Raw genomic sequence first — 19,753 nt, 5'->3', positions numbered from 1 at the left:
GCCTCGTATAGCCATATACTGGCCATATAGGGCTATACGGCGTATAGATAATTTTTTGGACACAATTTTAAATATTAATACGTTAATATGGCCGTATAGATCTGTGCGGGTCGTATAGACCTATACGGGCGTATAGACAATTTTTTGGACACAATTTTAAATATTAATATGTTAATATCTTACATTTTAATGTATTAAGTACATAACATACTTGGCTAAATATGATATTTTAGAATAGGACAAATTGTCTATTAATATTTACATAACATACTCGGCTAAATAATTTGTAGTTGTATCCCGAGAACATTCGTTTAAGATTATATTATGCTACATTTTATAATAGTCTATACACAATAATCAATTAATGATTAAGCAAACAAGAAAATATTTGGTTAAAACATACTGATAAACATCTGGTCCACATACATAAAAATAAAAGTGCACTCCAAACATTTGGTAAAAGTTTTCTATATGGCCGTATAGCCCTATACGACTGCATAGGTTTTATGGTGTGACAGCTAGCAATACGAGCCATTTAACACCTATACGGCTAAGTCTATACGATCGTATAGGTTGAAAAAAGCTGTTTTTTTGTTCCCTTGTTAGTTATGCGTAGCCTATATAGACGTATATGCCTATACGAACCGTATAAACATTTGGGGTGATAGTATGAGGTCACATCCCAAAAATAAACAAAAAATCACATTAACTTTTTTTAACTCATTGAACATTCTCACTCTTCACACTGCTTCAGATCCATTCTCCCACCACCATGCCGGAAATACCACCACCACCACAGTCTCTCCACCTCCGCCCCCGCCGCGAACCCTTCGAGCACGGCCTCATCCCACTCCAAAAACTCATCTTCACCGACGCCACACAAACATTAGCCTCTCTCCGCCACAAACTCCTCAACCACCCACTCTCCGACAACCACCGAATCGATTCCAATGTACTCTCCGAAACACTGCAGATCTCTCAGGAACACGCGCGTCTTGTGTTCGAAATAATCGCGGCCGTTCATCACTCTGCTTCGGACCCCATTGTGAATGCTAAGGCTGATGAGGTTGATGCCGTTGGTGTGAATGTGTATGATCTGGTTATTTTTTTGTATATACAGTCGTATAAGAGGTTGTTGCCTAGAGGCCACAAGGATTCCCCTGCCATTGCTGATGTTTGGCCCTCGAATTCGGCCTTCGATGGCTTCTTGTCCGCTCTTACGCCGCTACAGGTGCTTTCGAATGCTTTAGTTTCATTGCCTAGTTATGATCTAATGCACAATTGGATGCTACCAACCGAATTAGGAAATGTATTACTTTAATTACAACTTTAGGCAATTTAGGCTAAATCCATCACATAAACTGATAAACATCAACATTGGCATTTAAATGTTATAGCTTTTTTTATTTGCTTAAGCTAACACACGCCCGCCATTTCAATAAGTAGTTGGCACGCAGCAACGTGCGGAGGTCCATGCCATCACATACTGATGAAGAAGCTCATCAGTTATCATATCTGCACAAGCATCTAGGCAACATAATATCCCTTTTGGCTGAGCCTGCACAAGGCAAACCCAAGGCCGAAGATTCACTGGTTTGTCAAACAATTTCTTATTTTTGAAACACCAAAGATTCACGCACGTTTAACAAAAAACGGATTAACGCTTGCAGGTTTTGACAATGGAAAATTTTGAACATCTTTCGTTTCTAATCTATTTTGGCGAAAAAGGGACATCGGGGAATATTCCTTTAAGTCAAAACGCTCTGTTTTTTGCTAATTCGGATCCTGATATGCCTGCTGCCCCTGTCCCAGCAACACAAGTTCATGATTGGATTGAACAGAATATTAACTCTGCACTAAAACGTATCTCTGAAAGAGTTGCTGCCAAAGAGAATGGTTCCGGGCCCGGACCTACTAGTGCTTCTGATCATGAAGCTCTGATGGCTGATGATACTGCAAACACTGTTAAGCACTCAATAAGTTCCAAGGGCTTTAGTCATATTGAAGGAATCTCTAAGCAATCATATGTAAAACAAGCATCTGAACTTAATACCTCTTTTGTGAAGGTTAGTTTTATTTATTATTATTTTTTTAACCTTCTATGATTTCCTCTATAACACTATGCAAATTGTAAAATGTTATGTTATTATCCTGCAGATTGTGAATTGCCATGAGTCGATTATTTATCTCTTAGCTTCTTTAAATTATGCCACGGTATATGGATGCTCTGATGCAACTATAGTGCTTGGTGCTGTTGGAAAGGTACACCATAGTAATTCTTGTTTTAATTTTTAATAATTTTTTGTTACAGTTTAATAATTTAATAATCTTTTAATGAATATAATATAAAGCCCGCTTACATTCTTGTCATTTTGTTCATCAGGCTGTAAGAATCGAGCACTGTGAAAGAGTTCATGCGATTTCAGCAACAAAACGTATTTGCATCGCCAATTGTCGTGAATGCGTATTTTATCTAGGAGTAAATCAGCAACCACTTATTGTTGGTGATAACCATAAGTTGCAGGTATCTATAACGCTGAAAACTTGTATAATTTCATATTCACTCGACCAAAAAAATTAATATCAAATGCCCTCATTCTAAACACTCAACATTTCATTAAATACAATTTCTAATATGACCATTATACCCTTCTCTTTCTCTTTGTACTCCAAACTCTAACATCCTAATGCCAGGTTTAAGAGAAGGGTACAGATGTCATAAATTTGAAACGGGGTATATTTGATATTATGATTTTTTGTTCATATACCATGTTTTGAGGGGATATTTGAAAATTGAAATTATCCCCTTTATAATCTACATATTCATAACCTTTCAGTATATGTGTTAAAATTTTGATAATGTTATAAAATGATGTACAGGTGGCACCTTATAATACATTTTACCCACAATTAGAGGAACACATGAAACAAGTTGGTGTTGAAGCCAGCCCTAACAGATGGGATGAGCCTATTGCACTTGGTCTAGTGGACCCACATGATTTGGTTTCACATCCAGCTGGCATATCCGATTGTCAAACTGAATCCGCTACTCACTTAGAACCCGATCAATTTACCAATTTTTTGGTACTCTCATATGCTTTTCTTATTATTGTTGTTTTTGTTATTGTTATTAATGTTTCATTTTTTTAATTTGCAGATTCCTAATTGGTTTCAAGATGAAGGATGTGGGTCCACAAAAGCCAATCCATTTCCACTGCCTGATGTGTACATGTCATCTCAGCAAAAGAATGTATAGTTAAGAGTTATGACCTCATGTTAATCATTAAACATTTAATCCACCATGTCCATTAATCTAATTATTTTGGTTTTTCCAGGACAAAAGTTTGGTTGAAGTTAAACAGATATTGAAAGAAACACAACTGGAAGATAACAGAAAGCGTGAGTTATTAACCGCGCTTCATGTATACTTCAAAGACTGGTTATATGGTAATGTTTACGGCACTTCCTTTTGCATAACCACCTCCTAATTTTGTTTTTATTTTTTGGTTAACACGGTTTTAATATGATATATTGCAGCCTCTGGGAATGTTAGGCAATTGTACGGTTTACAGGGAGAATAGCAAGGTGAAACGAAGTTGGAAAGATATAATAAAACTTGCTTTGGAAGATGATTTTGCTAACTTAATATAATCTTTGTTAATGCTTCAAGTTATAGAGCTCTGATTCTATACAATAACATTTTGAGCTAATGCATTTTTACCATCAATTATTAAATTGTATGATCATTAAGTACCGGAGATGCTGCATGTCTCGATTTCTTATAAAATTTCTACTGTTGACGTGCAAAATAGTGATAATTGTTTTCGTATTTCTTGGCGGTTGAGATCAAATGCTTTGGTTGTGGTTTTTCTATGAAAAAATTTTGTTGTTCAGTTATGATTATATGTGTATAAATAGTTGAAACGAACAACTCTTGCACCTTTCATTTTTACACGATACGTTATGATTTGGAAAAGTTTTGTTGCCTTTTTGATGAATAATATAGAACTTGGCTCTTTTATAAAATAGAATGTTTACCATCGTTAACGACTATTTACCAACATATTTAGCAGGATGTTTATATAAAGAGGTCTTTTTATGTAAATGAAACTCCATAATCATTGTTAAATCCAATGCTATTCAAGGAAATCATGTATGAAATGAGTCAAAAAATCATACAAATTCATTGACTGCACATATTACCAGAATCTCCAAGTCTATCATCATACGTTCTATGTTCCCAAGAATCTTAACTTCACTCAAATCACCATTCAAACAAAACACAAATGCAAAACTTGTTATCTCATCATCCTGACGTTACATGGCTAACTCGAAGGCACCAATGCAAGGATCTTTTCTGCTTGGTCCGGAAATAAAGTTATGAAAAGATAAGCACCTGTAAAGAAAATTCCAAACTGAATTGTAATCCTTTATTAAAAGGCATATGATTATTTTCAGAATAATTGACCTATCAGTTATTTATTTAATATTCAACTTTGGACAAAATGTGTGTTAATCGAACCAACCACAATAGTTTGACACTTTGACCATGTAAAAGTTACCCATTTGACCCTTGTGAACCGTTACTCAACCCGCCACCTCAGCAGATGTGTTAGAAATTAATACTTAGATTTGTGAATAACAGAAATGTGTAAAATGACAACTTACAGATGAGTACGGTTCCAAGAACAGCTGAGATTTTGCCTTGCACTTGAACTAAACCACCCTTACCAGCGTTCTGTAGCTCTGTGGTACCCTCAACATCGAACCATCCTAAAATCCACATCAAACAACCCTCTTTAAATCACATAAGTCAAAGTTTTATAAGCGTTCTAATATATTAGTTACTAGTTAGCATTCGTGTAAATAATCTTTATTGTAATTGAAGATATGATTTGAATAGATTCTGGTTTCCTTTGTAATTATTTTCACTTTTCATCTATAAATATTTGATAAATAACAAACAATAGTTGTAAGGTTTCCATTGTAATTCTATTTAATGGATGCCTATGTATAACAACTTTTTATTTTCAAATTTTTTACAATAAAAATTACAGTGCATTCATATGTATAAATTCATAAGATTTGAGTGTAAGAAATTGAACCTGGCTGTACTGACTGTAGCCCTGATGTTATACATGCAATATTCTGAAAACCAGCTGCCTCTAGCTTGTTTGCGGCACCGGAAGATCTTAATAAACAATAAAACAATAAGTTTCAATAGATTTTGATTTTTATTTGAATTTGTCAAATACGGGCCCCACGAATACTCTGCTAACTAGCTGGACTTGATAAAAAAGCAGTTTGCTCTAGCCTTGAAGGTTAATTATCTAATACTTGAACCAAAGGTAAATAACATACCTGAGTCCTTCTTGGCATACTATTAAGATTTTACTGTCGGGTGAGAATTTGCTCCTTACTGAATCCACGAATTCAGGATTAGGCTTCGTAAATGGTAATCCATAAAATAATCCAGAGAAGTTGTTATGCAGTTGCCTGTTGATTATAGTTCCTGCATCAAATTAAAAACAAAAAAATCAAAGCCACACAAATTAACCCTGGGCACGACACAGGTATTCGTAGGTAGACACTAACACAACCCGTTTTAAAAAGTTACTTATTTTGTCTTAAATTCTAATACTTGATAAATTAAATTTTTTTTTTCTAAATATACATACTTTTGTATTTTCTAAAACAATTTGTTTATATAAAAATATAAAATGTATTTTAACGAAACTGACCGGAACTTGTTTAGACTAAGCTCAAACCCGTAAATTGTGATAACAAAAAAGTTAACCCTTTATACAAGCATACCTATATCATTATCTTTATTTTCAATAAAGAGAGGAACATGACTACACGATTTGATGTGAGCTCTTTCGTACTGAATTCGATCTCTAACGTCCACAATTGAATACCCTTCTTCTCCCACAAGTCTCCTTGCTTCTTCAGCGTTCACATAACTAATCTCCGCGTTTATTCTTAAACTTTTACGCAATATTCTTCTTGCTGCTCTTCCATTATTATTATTACTAAAACTCAATGAAATAGCTCCCAAGTTGCTAACAAAAAAACAGATTGCAATCAGTTACCAAATTGCTGAAAGAAAAATAAAGAAATTAATTATTTATTACCTGCGTGAAGAGAGTGCCGAAGAGCAACAGCAACTGATCCCGGCCATTAATGAATGTCTGGATATTTCGGGAAGATAGTGATTAGCTTCAAGTGAAGTCATGGGTGGGCCCCAGAAATTTAAGAGATTCAATTGGATATTGACACGTGGAATTCTGATTGGATTGGGTTTTTTAAGGTTATATTCCTATAAAATATTTATATAATTCACTTTTAATATTTATATATGTATATTTGGATTTTAATTTTATCTATTGTAAAAAAATTAATAATTAATATACTTAAGCTTTGATGATAAAATGGTTTCACAAATAAATGATATGTTATAATCCGGTTTAAAAACTATATGGGTTTGGTAATACCTATTACCCGTTTATTTTCTTTATTATAAAATTGTTTCTTAACTATAAATAATATCTTTTTTTTAATAAAATAGGATATTAATTTGTAGTATATCCTTATTTTATAGGATTTTCATATCAAATATTTTATGAGATTAATTTTTAATATAATAAGATGTTATAGCCCGTTTAAGAGTTATCAGGGTTTGGCGAGACCTTTACTCGTGAATTCGGGTCAAATGCGTGAGAAATCTTCATTTACAAAAAAAACAATCTGATGGATTGAGAGAATTGTTGTTTTACATTTTTCGTTTTTTAATATTTATTTTTGGAATTTAATTTTCTTTATTGTAAGAAAGTTAATAATATATTTAGGGTTAGATGATGAAAGGGTTTCATAAATAAATAATATGTTATAATCCGTTTAAAAGCTATATGGATTTGGTGACCCATGACTCGCTTATGTTTTTTTTTACTATAAAATTGTTTATTTTAATTATAAATAATATCTTTTTCTTTTTAAATTGGATATTAAATTTTAGTAAATCCCTATTTTATAGGATTTTCATATCAAATAATTGATAAGATTAATTTTTAATTTAATGAGATGTTATAACCCGTTTAAGAACTATATGGTTTTGGTAAGACCCATATCCATGAATTTGGGTTAAATCAATGAGACATCTCCATTTAAAAATCAAGCAATCTGGTGACTTTCATAAAAGGGAGTAGCGACCACATCGCGACACGTAGGATTTTAGGGGTTTCGTTTATCTATATATAGATATCATAGTTATAAATATGCTCAAATAGTTGTATATCTATAAAACCGTAACAACTAAAATTTATAAACAAGGGTATGATTAAATATTCTTATGAATCGTGCTTGAGATTTAGATAAAAAATTAGAAATGAGCCGAGTTTAAGCTCAGCCACTTTATACAGTTTTTATGGTTGTTTACAAATTAAAATTTAATTCTGTATCGAATTTATATATACTTATTTAATTAAATTTTGTAAATTGTAATCCTAGTAAAATTTGGTCCCTATTTGATATTTTGATGGAGAGAATAGTTGAACACTTGAACCAGGCTAGGAGTTTAGATCTAACACGATATTTACACTACCTTACGCTTAGTTTCCAAGTCTTTGTTAAGGAGAGAAGTACAAGGAAACGAAAGGAAACTCGAAAACGCTTGTGTTCCCGAATTGTTTAGTGGGAGGAAATGGAGAGAAAAGAAATGAATACTTTTATTTTCTTTTCATTTATTTTGAACTTTGAAACACGAAGTTAAATTATATTAATATCATTCCGTTTTTATCACTTTCTTTTCTCTTGATTCACTCTCTTCTTTGATTTCGTTTTTAAAACTTGGGATACAGTGTTACATAAAAATAAATCCTATAACCGATCCAAGAGACTATCCCATACATCGCCCATTTCTTAGTTAGATTGTTGTATCGGTCGGTCCATATTCTAAAAACCACAAAACATGAATCACATTATCATATCACGATCTATTTAATAGAATCACGAGTCGAAAAGAAAAATTGTTAGCATATGTGATCGATCCATTGACAAGCCCAACACATGCCAAAAACATCGCGTCAATTCGTAACAAGAGAAAAAAACTGTAACTTTATTTCAGAAAACCGTTCTTCATCAACCTTGATTAATTCAACACTAAACCAAAGGAGAGCATGTTTACATCTCCAAAACAGTACATACAACAAATATTAAAATATTAATCAGTCTTGATAACATCAGCAGAAACACAGGCACTCAATTGGCGGCATCAGCTCGTTTCTTGGTGGTATACGGATAATATTCCTTACCCGTATCTACTCTTGTGGTTTGCCCGCCAACATCAATGGCCGCAGAGGTAGCTGCAACCACAGCTCCAGCAGAAAGTGCTGTTGAAATGCTCTTGCCTACAAAACAACGTGCCATGTCATTATTAAAACACACACAAACACATATATACAGAAGGGGAGGAGATCTGCATTTTAACTATATATTGTGAGAGCACGTAGAACAAAGTAAATAATTAATTTTTTTCAATTTTCAAAACCTTTGAAATATAAGAAAATGGTTCAAATGCAATGTTTATTCATTTATCCTGAAATTCAAAAAGAAAAATATAAGCACCTACACTTGTGTAGGTTATATTACCTAAACATAACCTACACATGTGTAGGGAACACAAACAAATTAGTTTCATGGCTTTTGTATGTACAACAAACAAATTAGTTTCATGGTTTTTGTATGTACATACCATACACATTTCACTTTTGTATGTAAAAAGTACAAAACTTCAAAAACATGAACCACTTTTGAACAACTTTTTTTTTTCATTCTTTTTACATGTAATCATTTTTTGCCAAAACCAAAATAAAAAATAAAATAAAAGATATGTAGTTAGAGAGATTACATGTACGCAATCCGTCATATTACATATATGTAACATATGAGATGCATAAATATAATTTCGCGAGGCTAAGAGAAACTTCCTTTTCTTATAAAAAATCGGATAATACTAGAATAAAACTGAAAAAGAGAAAATCATATTGTAGCTATTTCTCAAAGTGGGTTACACCTCTATGGTCATGTCACAACAATTTCACACTTATTGCCATAAGATACGTATATATTTGGTCGTGTGTCCACTTTTACTCATGTACCTACTTTTACTCGCCTAAACCCTATAAATTTTCATTCCTGTACACGAATAATGATACATACCAGAATCTATAATTGAATAACAATGCGCACACGAATCTATATGCGATATTGCGTCATATATCACATTATTTTAAGTCCTCATGGATGTGGAAAGTCTGATACGCAAGTAAAAGTAGATAGAGGTCTGAGAGTTGCCTCTCATGGCTAAGTGAGTTATCTATTTCTGACATAGCTATAGGTATAACACAATCAAGTAAATGGCTACTTTTGTAATTTTCTCAGGTAAAATGAGACCATGGTTCTCTAACAATATACTATTCAAAAATGAGCTAGTGCGGTAAATATAACATATTGCAACTTGCAAGCAAATCACTTATTCTAATGAAATTCAACCATTTTAAAAAAAAAAACTTCTTCAAACAATGAAATTAACATTTATCAGTTTATATAAAAACCCTTAGTTGTGAAATAATCATTCTTCACAAGGGCTTATATTGTCCTATAAAAAGCATAAAACATAAGTAAAGCTTACCTAAGCTATCAGATATACCAACTTCCCAACATTTATTTCTACTAAAAGCATCAAATAAACGACTGCAGACAATAGATTCTCCATAACAACAAAAGGAATAACATCATCAAACAACAGCAAATGTATTCTCTACATCGCACAAAAATTAAAGACTTAAATAAAGGAAAGAAAAGGCTTACCTTTGAAACCAAGAATGGCAGCCCCAGCAACGAACCCACCAACCGCACCATTAACAAAATCCCTCTTCTGTCTATAATTCTGAGTCAACTGCTCCACACCAATATAAACCCCGCCAATGGCAGCAAAAGTCAACCCATGGTTACCCATCATCTTCAAGGTCCTAATCAAACCAGGCAAAGCAACATTTCTCTCAACACGAGGTACATCCAACCAAGTAGCAACTACGGTTCCCCAAATGGTTCCAGCAGCTAGACCAGTTGCAGCACCCTTCATCGTCTTTGTCAATGAGGAATCTTCTTCCTCCAAGTATCTTCGGTCTGCAGTATCCATAGATCTCTACTAACTGAACAAATTCATTCAAAAATTCCATAAGTTCAATATATATAAATCATTTTAGAGTTCAAGGAAAAAGTTCTACAATCTACATTTGTATAAAAAAAAGTTAGCATATTATAGCCAGATAACCTAACACTATCTGTAACACTATCTTCAAAAAAAAAAAACAATGAATAACTTTTTCAAGAATACACAAATTCACAAGTAACCAACCATCTGCATCTATAACTATAAATATAAGATCCTAAAAATTAAAACAAAGCAGTTTACAACTAGTATTTATAACTAATCTGTGTAATAACATAACAGAAATAACCAACTAGCTGTATCTATAACTGTATATATAGGACCCTAGAAACAAAAACAATACAGTCTATATTCTACAACTAACTGTATCTACAACTGATCTGTGTTAACAGAAATAACCACCTATCTGTATCTATAATCGTATATATACATATATATACACACACACACACACATAGGATCCTGGAAACAGAGAGTCAGAGACAATGCAGCCTACAAGTAACTGTATCTATAACTGATCTGTGTTAATAGATATAAGTAGCAGCTATCTGTATCTATAAATGTATATATAGGATCCTGGAAACAGAAACGATGCAGTCTATAACTAACTGTATCAATAACTAATCTGTGTAGCAACATAACAGAAATAATCAACTAGTTAGATGCTATAATAATAATACACAACTTTAGAATCACAACCTTTTTGTTTATGTCAAAAAGTTTAAATTGATTGAACGCATATACTGAAGACGAAATGAAAATCAAAGAAACAATAGGAAGGCTACAATCTATTTGGTAATTGAAGAGGTAGGTCCCAGCAGAGCCCAGTTGGACCCGCAAGACTCACCTTGAAAAGAGACGTCTGCGCAGAAACCAATTGGATCCGCAGGACCCACCATGCTCAGAGACGTGACGTCCTTACGCGCAGTACGCAAGCTGTTCCCGCAGGAAATGCCTCCCAATGGTGAAGTACTCCGCCTGTTCCCGCAGCTGCGGATACAAGCCATCAGGGAAGGCCACCCGCGCAGCAAGGCTACACGCACAAGGCACTTAGCTCTCAATAATTCAGTTGTCACCTGAAGGAATGAGCAAAGCCGGGAGCAATCCCGCACAAAGGCGGGAGGGGGAATACTCCCGCCCAAATAAGCCAGTCCGTACGATACGGGAAGATCTTCTGTACTGTACCTGACGAGGTATGGGCAAAAGATCTGACCAAAGATACGACAGCTTATTGACAACAGTATGGCGAGCAGCATGCTCTTGTACTGTATGTCACTATTAGCCGCTGCCTACTCACCAACTCCTGTCATACCACGTGCATAGCCGACAGTTGGTGGAAAAGGAATAGTACACAGCAGGCCTGGTCACTGTCAGCCGCTGCCTACCCACCAACTACCAGCATGGCACGTGCGTAGGCCACAGTTGGTAGAACAGGAATACTATTCAGCCGGCTATACCTTCTTGGAAACCTACCTTCGGCTATAAATACCCCAAATGGTATGATCATCTTATCATCATATACTATCTCGTATTACATATTATACCTGATATCTGCTCTAGCAATCTCTTAATATACATTTATATTTAAAGAGCAATCTAGTCTGATTCTCACGCCGGAGGGTGGTCACAAGGAGGAACCCCCCCCCCCCCTTCTCAGTGACGAGCTCACGGTGTCTGTTTTGCAGGTTATCAGAAGAACCATCTTTTCCGGGTCTAACCCCTCGTGGGAAACATCTATCTAACCCCCAGGTTATCCGTAATCTGCCCGGGGTCCGATTAGTGTTTCTTCATTGGCGCCATCCGTGCATAAAAGCTAGAACTTCATTTCTTTTCAGTTTTTTCAAACTTCTGGAAAGATGGTTAAAGAAACTCCGGTAACCACAACCCCACCTACTGGGAGGAATACCAGCGACTACACAGTTTTTACGAACACTACCCCGGTTACCCAAGCCGGGGCAAGTGCAGTAAATTTTACGAACACTACCCCAGTTACCCAAGCTGGGGCAAGTGCAGTAAATAATCGCTCACTGGGATTTACCGATACCCGGTTAGAGAGAGAACGAACGAGGCTCCCCCGCCAAACACTCGATGAAATTAAAGCGTGAGCGGAGGCACGTCAGAAGGAATTCCAAGCTGAGTTGGACGAACGCTTGCGTTCCGTCCAACAGGCTGACGAATTCGGAGAGTACTGGGACAATGATTCGGAGGAATCCGATAGTGACGCAAACCCTCGCCATAGGGCGAAAGGGAAGCGTAAGGAAACGAACTCCCAACCGAGAAGGCATTTTGAAGAAACCTTCAAACCAAAAAACACAGGTGGAAATCCACGTGACTTCTCGAAAACATTTACACCAACTGCTGCAAAGGCGGGAACGTCCAAATTTGCAAGGGACATTGCGGAAGCAATCGTCCCGAAAAGTGCCAAACAGATGTCCAACATCGGCACTTACGATGGTATATCTGATCCAGACGATCATTTGAACAGGTTCATAGCGGGGGCAACAGTCAGTAGTTGGACGGAACCTACGTGGTGTTACATGTTCCAAATGACGCTTGTTGGGGCAGCTAGAGCGTGGTTCGATCGTCTACCGGTCAACCACATCTACGACTGGGCAGACTTCCAACAGAAGTTTAGCCAACACTTCAGCCAACAAAGAAAGTATACCGAAGAGCAATGGACAATCCTCAAATGCATTCGAGAGGAGGATGAATCTCTGCTAGACTTCATCACTCGCTTCAACTCAAAGAAGCTAAGTCTAGGTAATATCAGCGAAGATCTTGTTCGCGCCGCTTTCATCCAGGGCGCGAACGACCCAGAGCTCATCCGCACCTTAACGGGTAAAGATGGCATGCCATCCACATGGGATGCCATCATGACAGCAGCAAAACGCTTTGCCGAAACGGAGAAGCAACTGGGTAGAGATCTCCCCCAGAGCACAAACCTCTACACCCAGAAAACAAGAGAAGACAACGTCCTTACCGCCCGACTAAACAAAAAGCGGAAGCTAGGCATTTGGCAGTCAAGGGTAAACTTTGACACCTCATCCGGCTTGCAACATCGGTTAGGCGGAAGGGATAACGTACGGTCGAACCAGAACTCCAGATGGACGCCACTCACCAAAAGCGTCAACGAGATATTCGCCACTGAGGAGCTCCCATGGCCAAAGGCTCCAATAATCCGACATCGTCACAATGCTGATCGGAGCAAATACTGTGACTTTCACAGGACAAAAGGCCACAACACTGAAGAATGCACAGACGTTAAGGACATGGTCGAAGCATTTGTCAGAGATGGGACGCTCGCGCACCTCGTGGCGCAATGAACGCTGAGCATGCTGATGCGTGTAGAACCCCAGTTGGGGAAAACACGAATAAAATTACAGCTTCAATGTTGGAGACTACATACTGCGTAAACAACGAGATCCCGAACCAGGTGCATATCGGCTCGATGGCACTCCCATCCCAACAACATGGAAGGGAGCTCAATTACACAGTTTGCATGTAGATCAATTCCAAATTTGTAAAGGCCCAGAGCCACTTCTAATGGAAATGATTCTCCTTAGAACATCGACGCTGATGATTTTACATTTATACTTTTATGAACTTCCAACACTGATGCCGGTTTTCACCGCATACATAAGTGTGAAAGTCGTTGCGTGGGGAAGGCGGCAAAACCCGCATAAACCCAAAAAATGGCAAACCTTCACGCAGGTCAGTTAAAGGTAAAGTTCAGTCATCCCACTAAATGAAAGTGCCGGTCTATCCGCATGAATCATGATAGAGGAAACTGAACACTAACCTATTAACAACCGCGCGTCGAACGGTTAATTTATTCAACACTGATGCCGGTTTTCACCGCATACATAAGTGTGAAAGTCGTTGGTGGGGAAGGCGGCAAAACCCGCATAAACCCAAAAAACGGCAAACCTTCACGCAGGTCAGTCATAGGTAAACTTTGGTCATCCAACTAAATGAAAGTGCCGGTCCTAACCGCACAAATCATGAGAGGAAACCGAACCTATTGACAATCGCGCGTCGAACGGTTAACTTACTCAAAATACTTATAAAAAATTTCTAACAGTATGAGGAAAACCTCCACGCAGGTCAGATGTAGGTAAAGTTTAGCCATCCTACTAAGTGCAAGTGACGGTCCTACCCGCACAATCACGAAAGAGGAAGCAAAACTTCAACCTATTATCTACCACGTTCAAAGGTTAACTTATCCTAAACACTTAGAAATTTCTAAAAAGATGAGGAAAACCTCCACGCAGGTCAGATGTAGGTAAAGTTTAGCCATCCTACTAAGTGCAAGTGACGGTCCTACCCGCACAATCACGAAAGAGGAAGCAAAACTTCAACCTATTATCTACCACGTTCAAAGGTTAACTTATCCTAAACACTTAGAAATTTCTAAAAAGATGAGGAAAACCTCCACGCAGGTCAGATGTAGGTAAAGTTTAGCCATCCTACTAAGTGCAAGTGACGGTCCTACCCGCACAATCACGAAAGAGGAAGCAAAACTTCAACCTATTATCTACCACGTTCAAAGGTTAACATATTCTAAACACTTGGAAAATTTCTAATTTAAACTAAAGTATGCAAGTCATATAACGTTTATAAAGCAAGGAATCCAGTGAAAGTAGCGGTCTTACCCGCACAAAGATTTATATTTCATAATATTCATTACAAGAATGGCCGGGTAACTACCCGCCTACAAGAATATAAATCTATACAAGCTAAATCTATCCTAGCAGTGGGAAGGGATCTTCAGGATCAGGCTTCAGGGCCACTTCCACTTGGACCAACACCGTCAGTAGAGCGTGGCAGTTCAAGGAAAGCTTTAAGGATAGCTAGCCCATCATCAGCAGCAGCAACTTCGTTTACCTTCTCCACCACCAGATGCGGGAATGCGGCATACTGATTCACTGCTTGGTCGTATACAGCTTCAGTATCTACATCAAATAAAGGGAAGTTGGAAGGCGGGATGCCTTTCTCAACGAACCCTAGACCAAGCAGGAAACCGGCCTTTTCCCCATCCTCATGAGAAGCGTTGAGGGCTGCGCTCATAGCATCGTCATAAGACGTCTCCGTGAAGACTCGATGCACAACCTACAAAAAAGAAAATATACAAGTATCAAAACCTTTTCTATTTTACAAAGAAAAGCGTGAAGACATGAAGCTAAACATACCTGAGACAACGCTTCTCGAAGAAGCCATTCCTTGGCAACCAGAGCCTCCTGGAGGGCAGCTTGAGCTTCGTTACGGGCGCGTTCGGCTTCACTTTTGTTGAGGTTGGCAAGCAACACCTCTTTAGCCGCAGCCTCTTCGACGCCCTTTAGCTTCCGCTCAGTGTGGTCAAGCACCCCCCTCTGGTCCAAGATCTCTTGGAGCTTTTTGGCGTCTTCCATCGCCAAGGCATCATGAGCCTGCTGGAGAGCCTCTAATTTGGCTTTAAGCTCCTCATTCTCCACGCGTAGAGGCTCAGCAACAGCTTCAGCCTTGGTGGCCCTCTCGGTTGCGTTCCTTGCAGTTTCCTTAGCCAGCCGAAGCTGTTCGTTGACAGCTTGGGCAGCCTTGGAACGGGCCTCGAGCCGGGCCTGAACTTCAACCTCGAGGGCCTTGAAGGCCTTCTCTTTTTCCGCAGCCACTGCGGTAAGCCTTACGTTCTCCTCCCGGACAGCCCGCGCCCGAGCTACTTCTTGAATGCGAGCTGCTTTTAACTTGTCGTTTTCACGACAAAGCAGCTCGACGCGCGGCTGCATCCGGGCCAGGAGAACCCGAAGCTCATTACTTAGCCTACCCTCCTGGTAGCTAGCCATGGCTTCCCCCAACGCACCACTGGGAGCTGCGTGACGAGCCCACTCCACGCACTCCACAGGTGTGCGAAGGGTTGTTCCTCGGCGGATGTTCCATCGCGGAACATACACTTCATTGGAATCCGACACTGCAAAAAACAAAAAGCAGTTAGGAAAAGATGATAAGAATATATATATATATATATATATATATATATATATATATATATATATATATATATAGGCCAAAAGAACCCTACGCACCTGTAGGGTCAATAACAGGCCGATAGCCGCCAAACCCATCACCTGAACCCAAGGGAAATCCGTCCAAGAGGTCAGGTACATGGGAAGGAGGCAGAGGTTGGCGAGAAGCCCCATGCATACCTGAAGGATCGGCCGTCGTTGCCGATGACGGAGGCATGGTAAAAGCCGCCGCGGTCGCCGCTGCGGAATCTGCAGCAAAAGTAACCGCCGGCTCAGTGAAAGATGCGGTAAAAATGGCACTGACAGCCGGCGGTGATGTCATCACAGCTGGAACAGTTGGCTCAATGGAGTGAGCAACTGAACCAGCGGAAGCAGGCGCAGCCGCCTGGGTCGTCGCCTCAGGTAGGCTGACCAAGCCTATCGTCATGGGCGGGGGGGTACTCCTCCGCGCTCCACCCTGGAATGCGTCAACATCCACGCCTGCACAAAGAAGATAAGTATTAATGATGGAAAACTATGAAGTTAAAAATAAAGTTTGTACTTACGGGTTTTCTTGAGCCTAAAAGTGCGGACAGGCGGGGATGAACCCGATGGAGCCGGCCTCTTCACGCCGCTCACCATTGTCATCCAGGGCTCTCCGGAGGTGACAGTCGTCGCAGCCTCCGGAGCGGTGGTCTTATCACCACCGGGGTTCCCCGCCACCTCCTCGCTCTCGGCCTCTGAGTCAGACCGAGGCACCGGATCGGCAGTGGAGGCCACCTTCTCCTTCCCCTTCCCGCCGGCGGCCTTCTTCTTCCGCACCAACGGAGGACCATCTGCGGATTCCTCATCAGAACATAAGATTAGAGGAATTCCAGCAGAGGTTTCAACATTGAGGGGTCGAGGGTTGAATAACGCCTTACCTGGCCGCCTGGCGCTCAGGATCTCGTGGCCTAGCGGGTAGACCTCCACGAACCGATCCGCTGTTTGTTCTAGGATGGGCAACTCGTTCTCATCTAGAGCACGAGTACCCATCCGAGCGGGACTGTCAGCCTCCCGCGGATACAGGAGCGACTGCAAGTCGTTCCCCTCTGAAATAAACAGGAAAGAAGTTAGAAGAGATTCTAAATCAACAAAAAGAAACAGAGCATACCGTAAGGAACAGAGTTCAAACCGTATTCGAGGACGATCGGGATCTTTCGCGCATCCGCATCCTTCCACACCCGGCTCATCCCGAGCATCACCATCCCGGACTCCGCAAACCGGTAAACCGGAGATTGGACTCGGGATATCTTCGAGAACCATTCCGCCTCCTGGTAGTTGGAGGCGTGAAGGCTTGGGAGAGCTTGCCCATTCTTAAATTTCATGGCAAGGGGGATGGCGCGAGCAGAGATGTAGAAGAACTCCCGCTTCCACGAACGAAGACTGCGCTCGGTTGCGCAAATCTTCAAACCCTTGATCCGGGTTATCAGCGTATACCACCCCTGGATGCACCTCCAAGAGTAGAAGGTCATCAGGCGGTCGACGAAGGGCTCAATGCCCAGAATCCGGCACACCCACTTGAAGTGGCGAATCTTCGCGATCGCCATCGGGTGCACCTCGGTCAGGTGCACACCGTGCCTCTCCAGGACACGGTACACAAACTTTGTCAACGGGAACCTAAGATTCCCATAGACAAAGAATGCAGCATATACCCCGATCTTGCCTCTGGGGGCATCATACACCGTCTGATGGGGTTCAGGAAACTCAGGCTCGAGAGACTCGAGCATAAACTTCCTGACGATGTACTGATATAGATCGACAGGCAGAGCACACTGGCACTCGCCAGCAGTACTCTTGTCATCGGCGTGCACCCCAGCCTCCTGGGCTGTACCCTCAAGATCGTAAGCAGAAGACATCTTGCAGATGAAAGAAGAAAACGATTTCAAGAGAATGCTCGACTGAAAAGGTGAGTATTCGCCGGAAATCGTTTTGAAGATGAAGAGAAAAGTGAAAGTGTGGATTACAAAGAACCCTCTCCCCCTTTATATACTAATCGCAATTAATGCGATGAATTTAATGCGGAAGAGAGAGAAATCGAAGGTGCAATGAAACTATGACACGTGGCAAAAAGCAAGCTGGCAACAGCTGTTGAAAGGACGCGTACCATTAATTTCGCGGCCACGCGCCCGAAAAATCGCGCCCACGCGCCTGAAAAAGCGTCTGGAATGACCATGTACTGTCACGTCACCATAACTTCCTGCACGTCCTGACACAGTCAGAAGAAACCGTCGCACGACGTTTCAGAGGTTTGGACTGTTCTTATCTTTTCACCGACTCTTCGAATTTCAAAAAATTCAAAAAGATTCAAAAGTAAGCGAGAAAATACCCCTTACCTTGGCAACCAAGTAACTGTAAGACAGGTGCGGGTACAGTGTTAAGGCAAAACCCTTCACATACTTAGCACCTGCAGGGAATTGAAGCCAAGAATACCTCGGCAACCAAGTAACTATAAGACGGGTGCGGGTACAGTGTCAAGGCAAAACCCTTCACATACTTAGCACCCGCAGGGAATTGACGCCAGGAATACCTTGGAAGTAAAGTAACCGTAACACGAGTGCGGGTACAGTGTTAAGGCAAAACCCTTCACATACCTAGCGCCCCGTAGGGAATTGAAACCAAGAAGGATCTTCTGGGCAATGCTTGCGGAAACGGGAATAACATCCCCGCATAGCGGGAACGTCGAAAACTACATTGTTTGAAGCTCCAAGATGGAATTGGTGGTTTTAACATAATTGATCACTATGTTCAAAACTACCAAAACCTCATGGAGAATCCACACAAGTGGGACTCAACGCTCCTGACTTGCGAGGAGGTTACAGACCTACCCGCATCATACCCAAAGATCAAGCAGGAAAGTCGGGAATTTCTGCAAGTGACATAAGGACTTCCGCGGGAAGAATCCCCATGGAAAACCTTAAAACTAAACCCTTTTCAAAACCCTTTGCTTAAGTCCAAAAGTTCACCTCACTTTATTAAACATTCATGAGAAGAACATTGGACTGGGGGGACTTGAAGAGGTAGGTCCCAGCAGAGCCCAGTTGGACCCGCAAGACTCACCTTGAAAAGAGACGTCTGCGCAGAAACCAATTGGATCCGCAGGACCCACCATGCTCAGAGACGTGACGTCCTTACGCGCAGTACGCAAGCTGTTCCCGCAGGAAATGCCTCCCAATGGTGAAGTACTCCGCCTGTTCCCGCAGCTGCGGATACAAGCCATCAGGGAAGGCCACCCGCGCAGCAAGGCTACACGCACAAGGCACTTAGCTCTCAATAATTCAGTTGTCACCTGAAGGAATGAGCAAAGCCGGGAGCAATCCCGCACAAAGGCGGGAGGGGGAATACTCCCGCCCAAATAAGCCAGTCCGTACGATACGGGAAGATCTTCTGTACTGTACCTGACGAGGTATGGGCAAAAGATCTGACCAAAGATACGACAGCTTATTGACAACAGTATGGCGAGCAGCATGCTCTTGTACTGTATGTCACTATTAGCCGCTGCCTA

General features: G+C 40.2%; 3 protein-coding genes across 3 annotated transcripts; 1 reads left to right on the top strand and 2 right to left on the bottom strand.

Annotated features, from left to right (window-relative positions):
- The first annotated feature begins 772 nt into the window (after positions 1-772).
- On the top strand, positions 773-3,704 carry LOC143560919 (uncharacterized). The gene is made up of 9 exons (XM_077049111.1): positions 773-1,231; positions 1,447-1,593; positions 1,671-2,066; positions 2,158-2,262; positions 2,384-2,524; positions 2,881-3,084; positions 3,158-3,250; positions 3,336-3,447; positions 3,538-3,704. The coding sequence occupies exons 1-9, from the start codon at positions 773-775 to the stop codon at positions 3,579-3,581; spliced, it is 1,701 nt and encodes a 566-aa protein (XP_076905226.1). The 3' UTR covers positions 3,582-3,704.
- A 460-nt stretch (positions 3,705-4,164) lies between these two features.
- Positions 4,165-6,265, bottom strand: LOC143560918 (rhodanese-like domain-containing protein 9, chloroplastic). The gene is made up of 6 exons (XM_077049110.1): positions 6,135-6,265; positions 5,815-6,062; positions 5,362-5,512; positions 5,106-5,191; positions 4,669-4,773; positions 4,165-4,396 (listed from the first exon to the last, which is right to left on the bottom strand). The coding sequence occupies exons 1-6, from the start codon at positions 6,233-6,235 to the stop codon at positions 4,326-4,328; spliced, it is 762 nt and encodes a 253-aa protein (XP_076905225.1). The 5' UTR covers positions 6,236-6,265; the 3' UTR covers positions 4,165-4,325.
- A 1,828-nt stretch (positions 6,266-8,093) lies between these two features.
- On the bottom strand, positions 8,094-10,209 carry LOC143560917 (outer envelope pore protein 16-3, chloroplastic/mitochondrial-like). Its single transcript, XM_077049109.1, has 2 exons — positions 9,868-10,209; positions 8,094-8,405 (listed from the first exon to the last, which is right to left on the bottom strand). The coding sequence occupies exons 1-2, from the start codon at positions 10,196-10,198 to the stop codon at positions 8,257-8,259; spliced, it is 480 nt and encodes a 159-aa protein (XP_076905224.1). The 5' UTR covers positions 10,199-10,209; the 3' UTR covers positions 8,094-8,256.
- Positions 10,210-19,753: the final 9,544 nt, after the last annotated feature.

Source organism: Bidens hawaiensis, unplaced genomic scaffold (assembly GCF_021521415.1).
Source record: "Bidens hawaiensis isolate Kalapana, Puna unplaced genomic scaffold, B.hawaiensis_p1.1 tig00020514_1, whole genome shotgun sequence".
NCBI lineage: Eukaryota > Viridiplantae > Streptophyta > Magnoliopsida > Asterales > Asteraceae > Bidens > Bidens hawaiensis.
The sequence above is the reverse complement of the archived record's forward strand: the minus strand, read 5'-3'. Positions and strand labels throughout refer to the sequence as shown.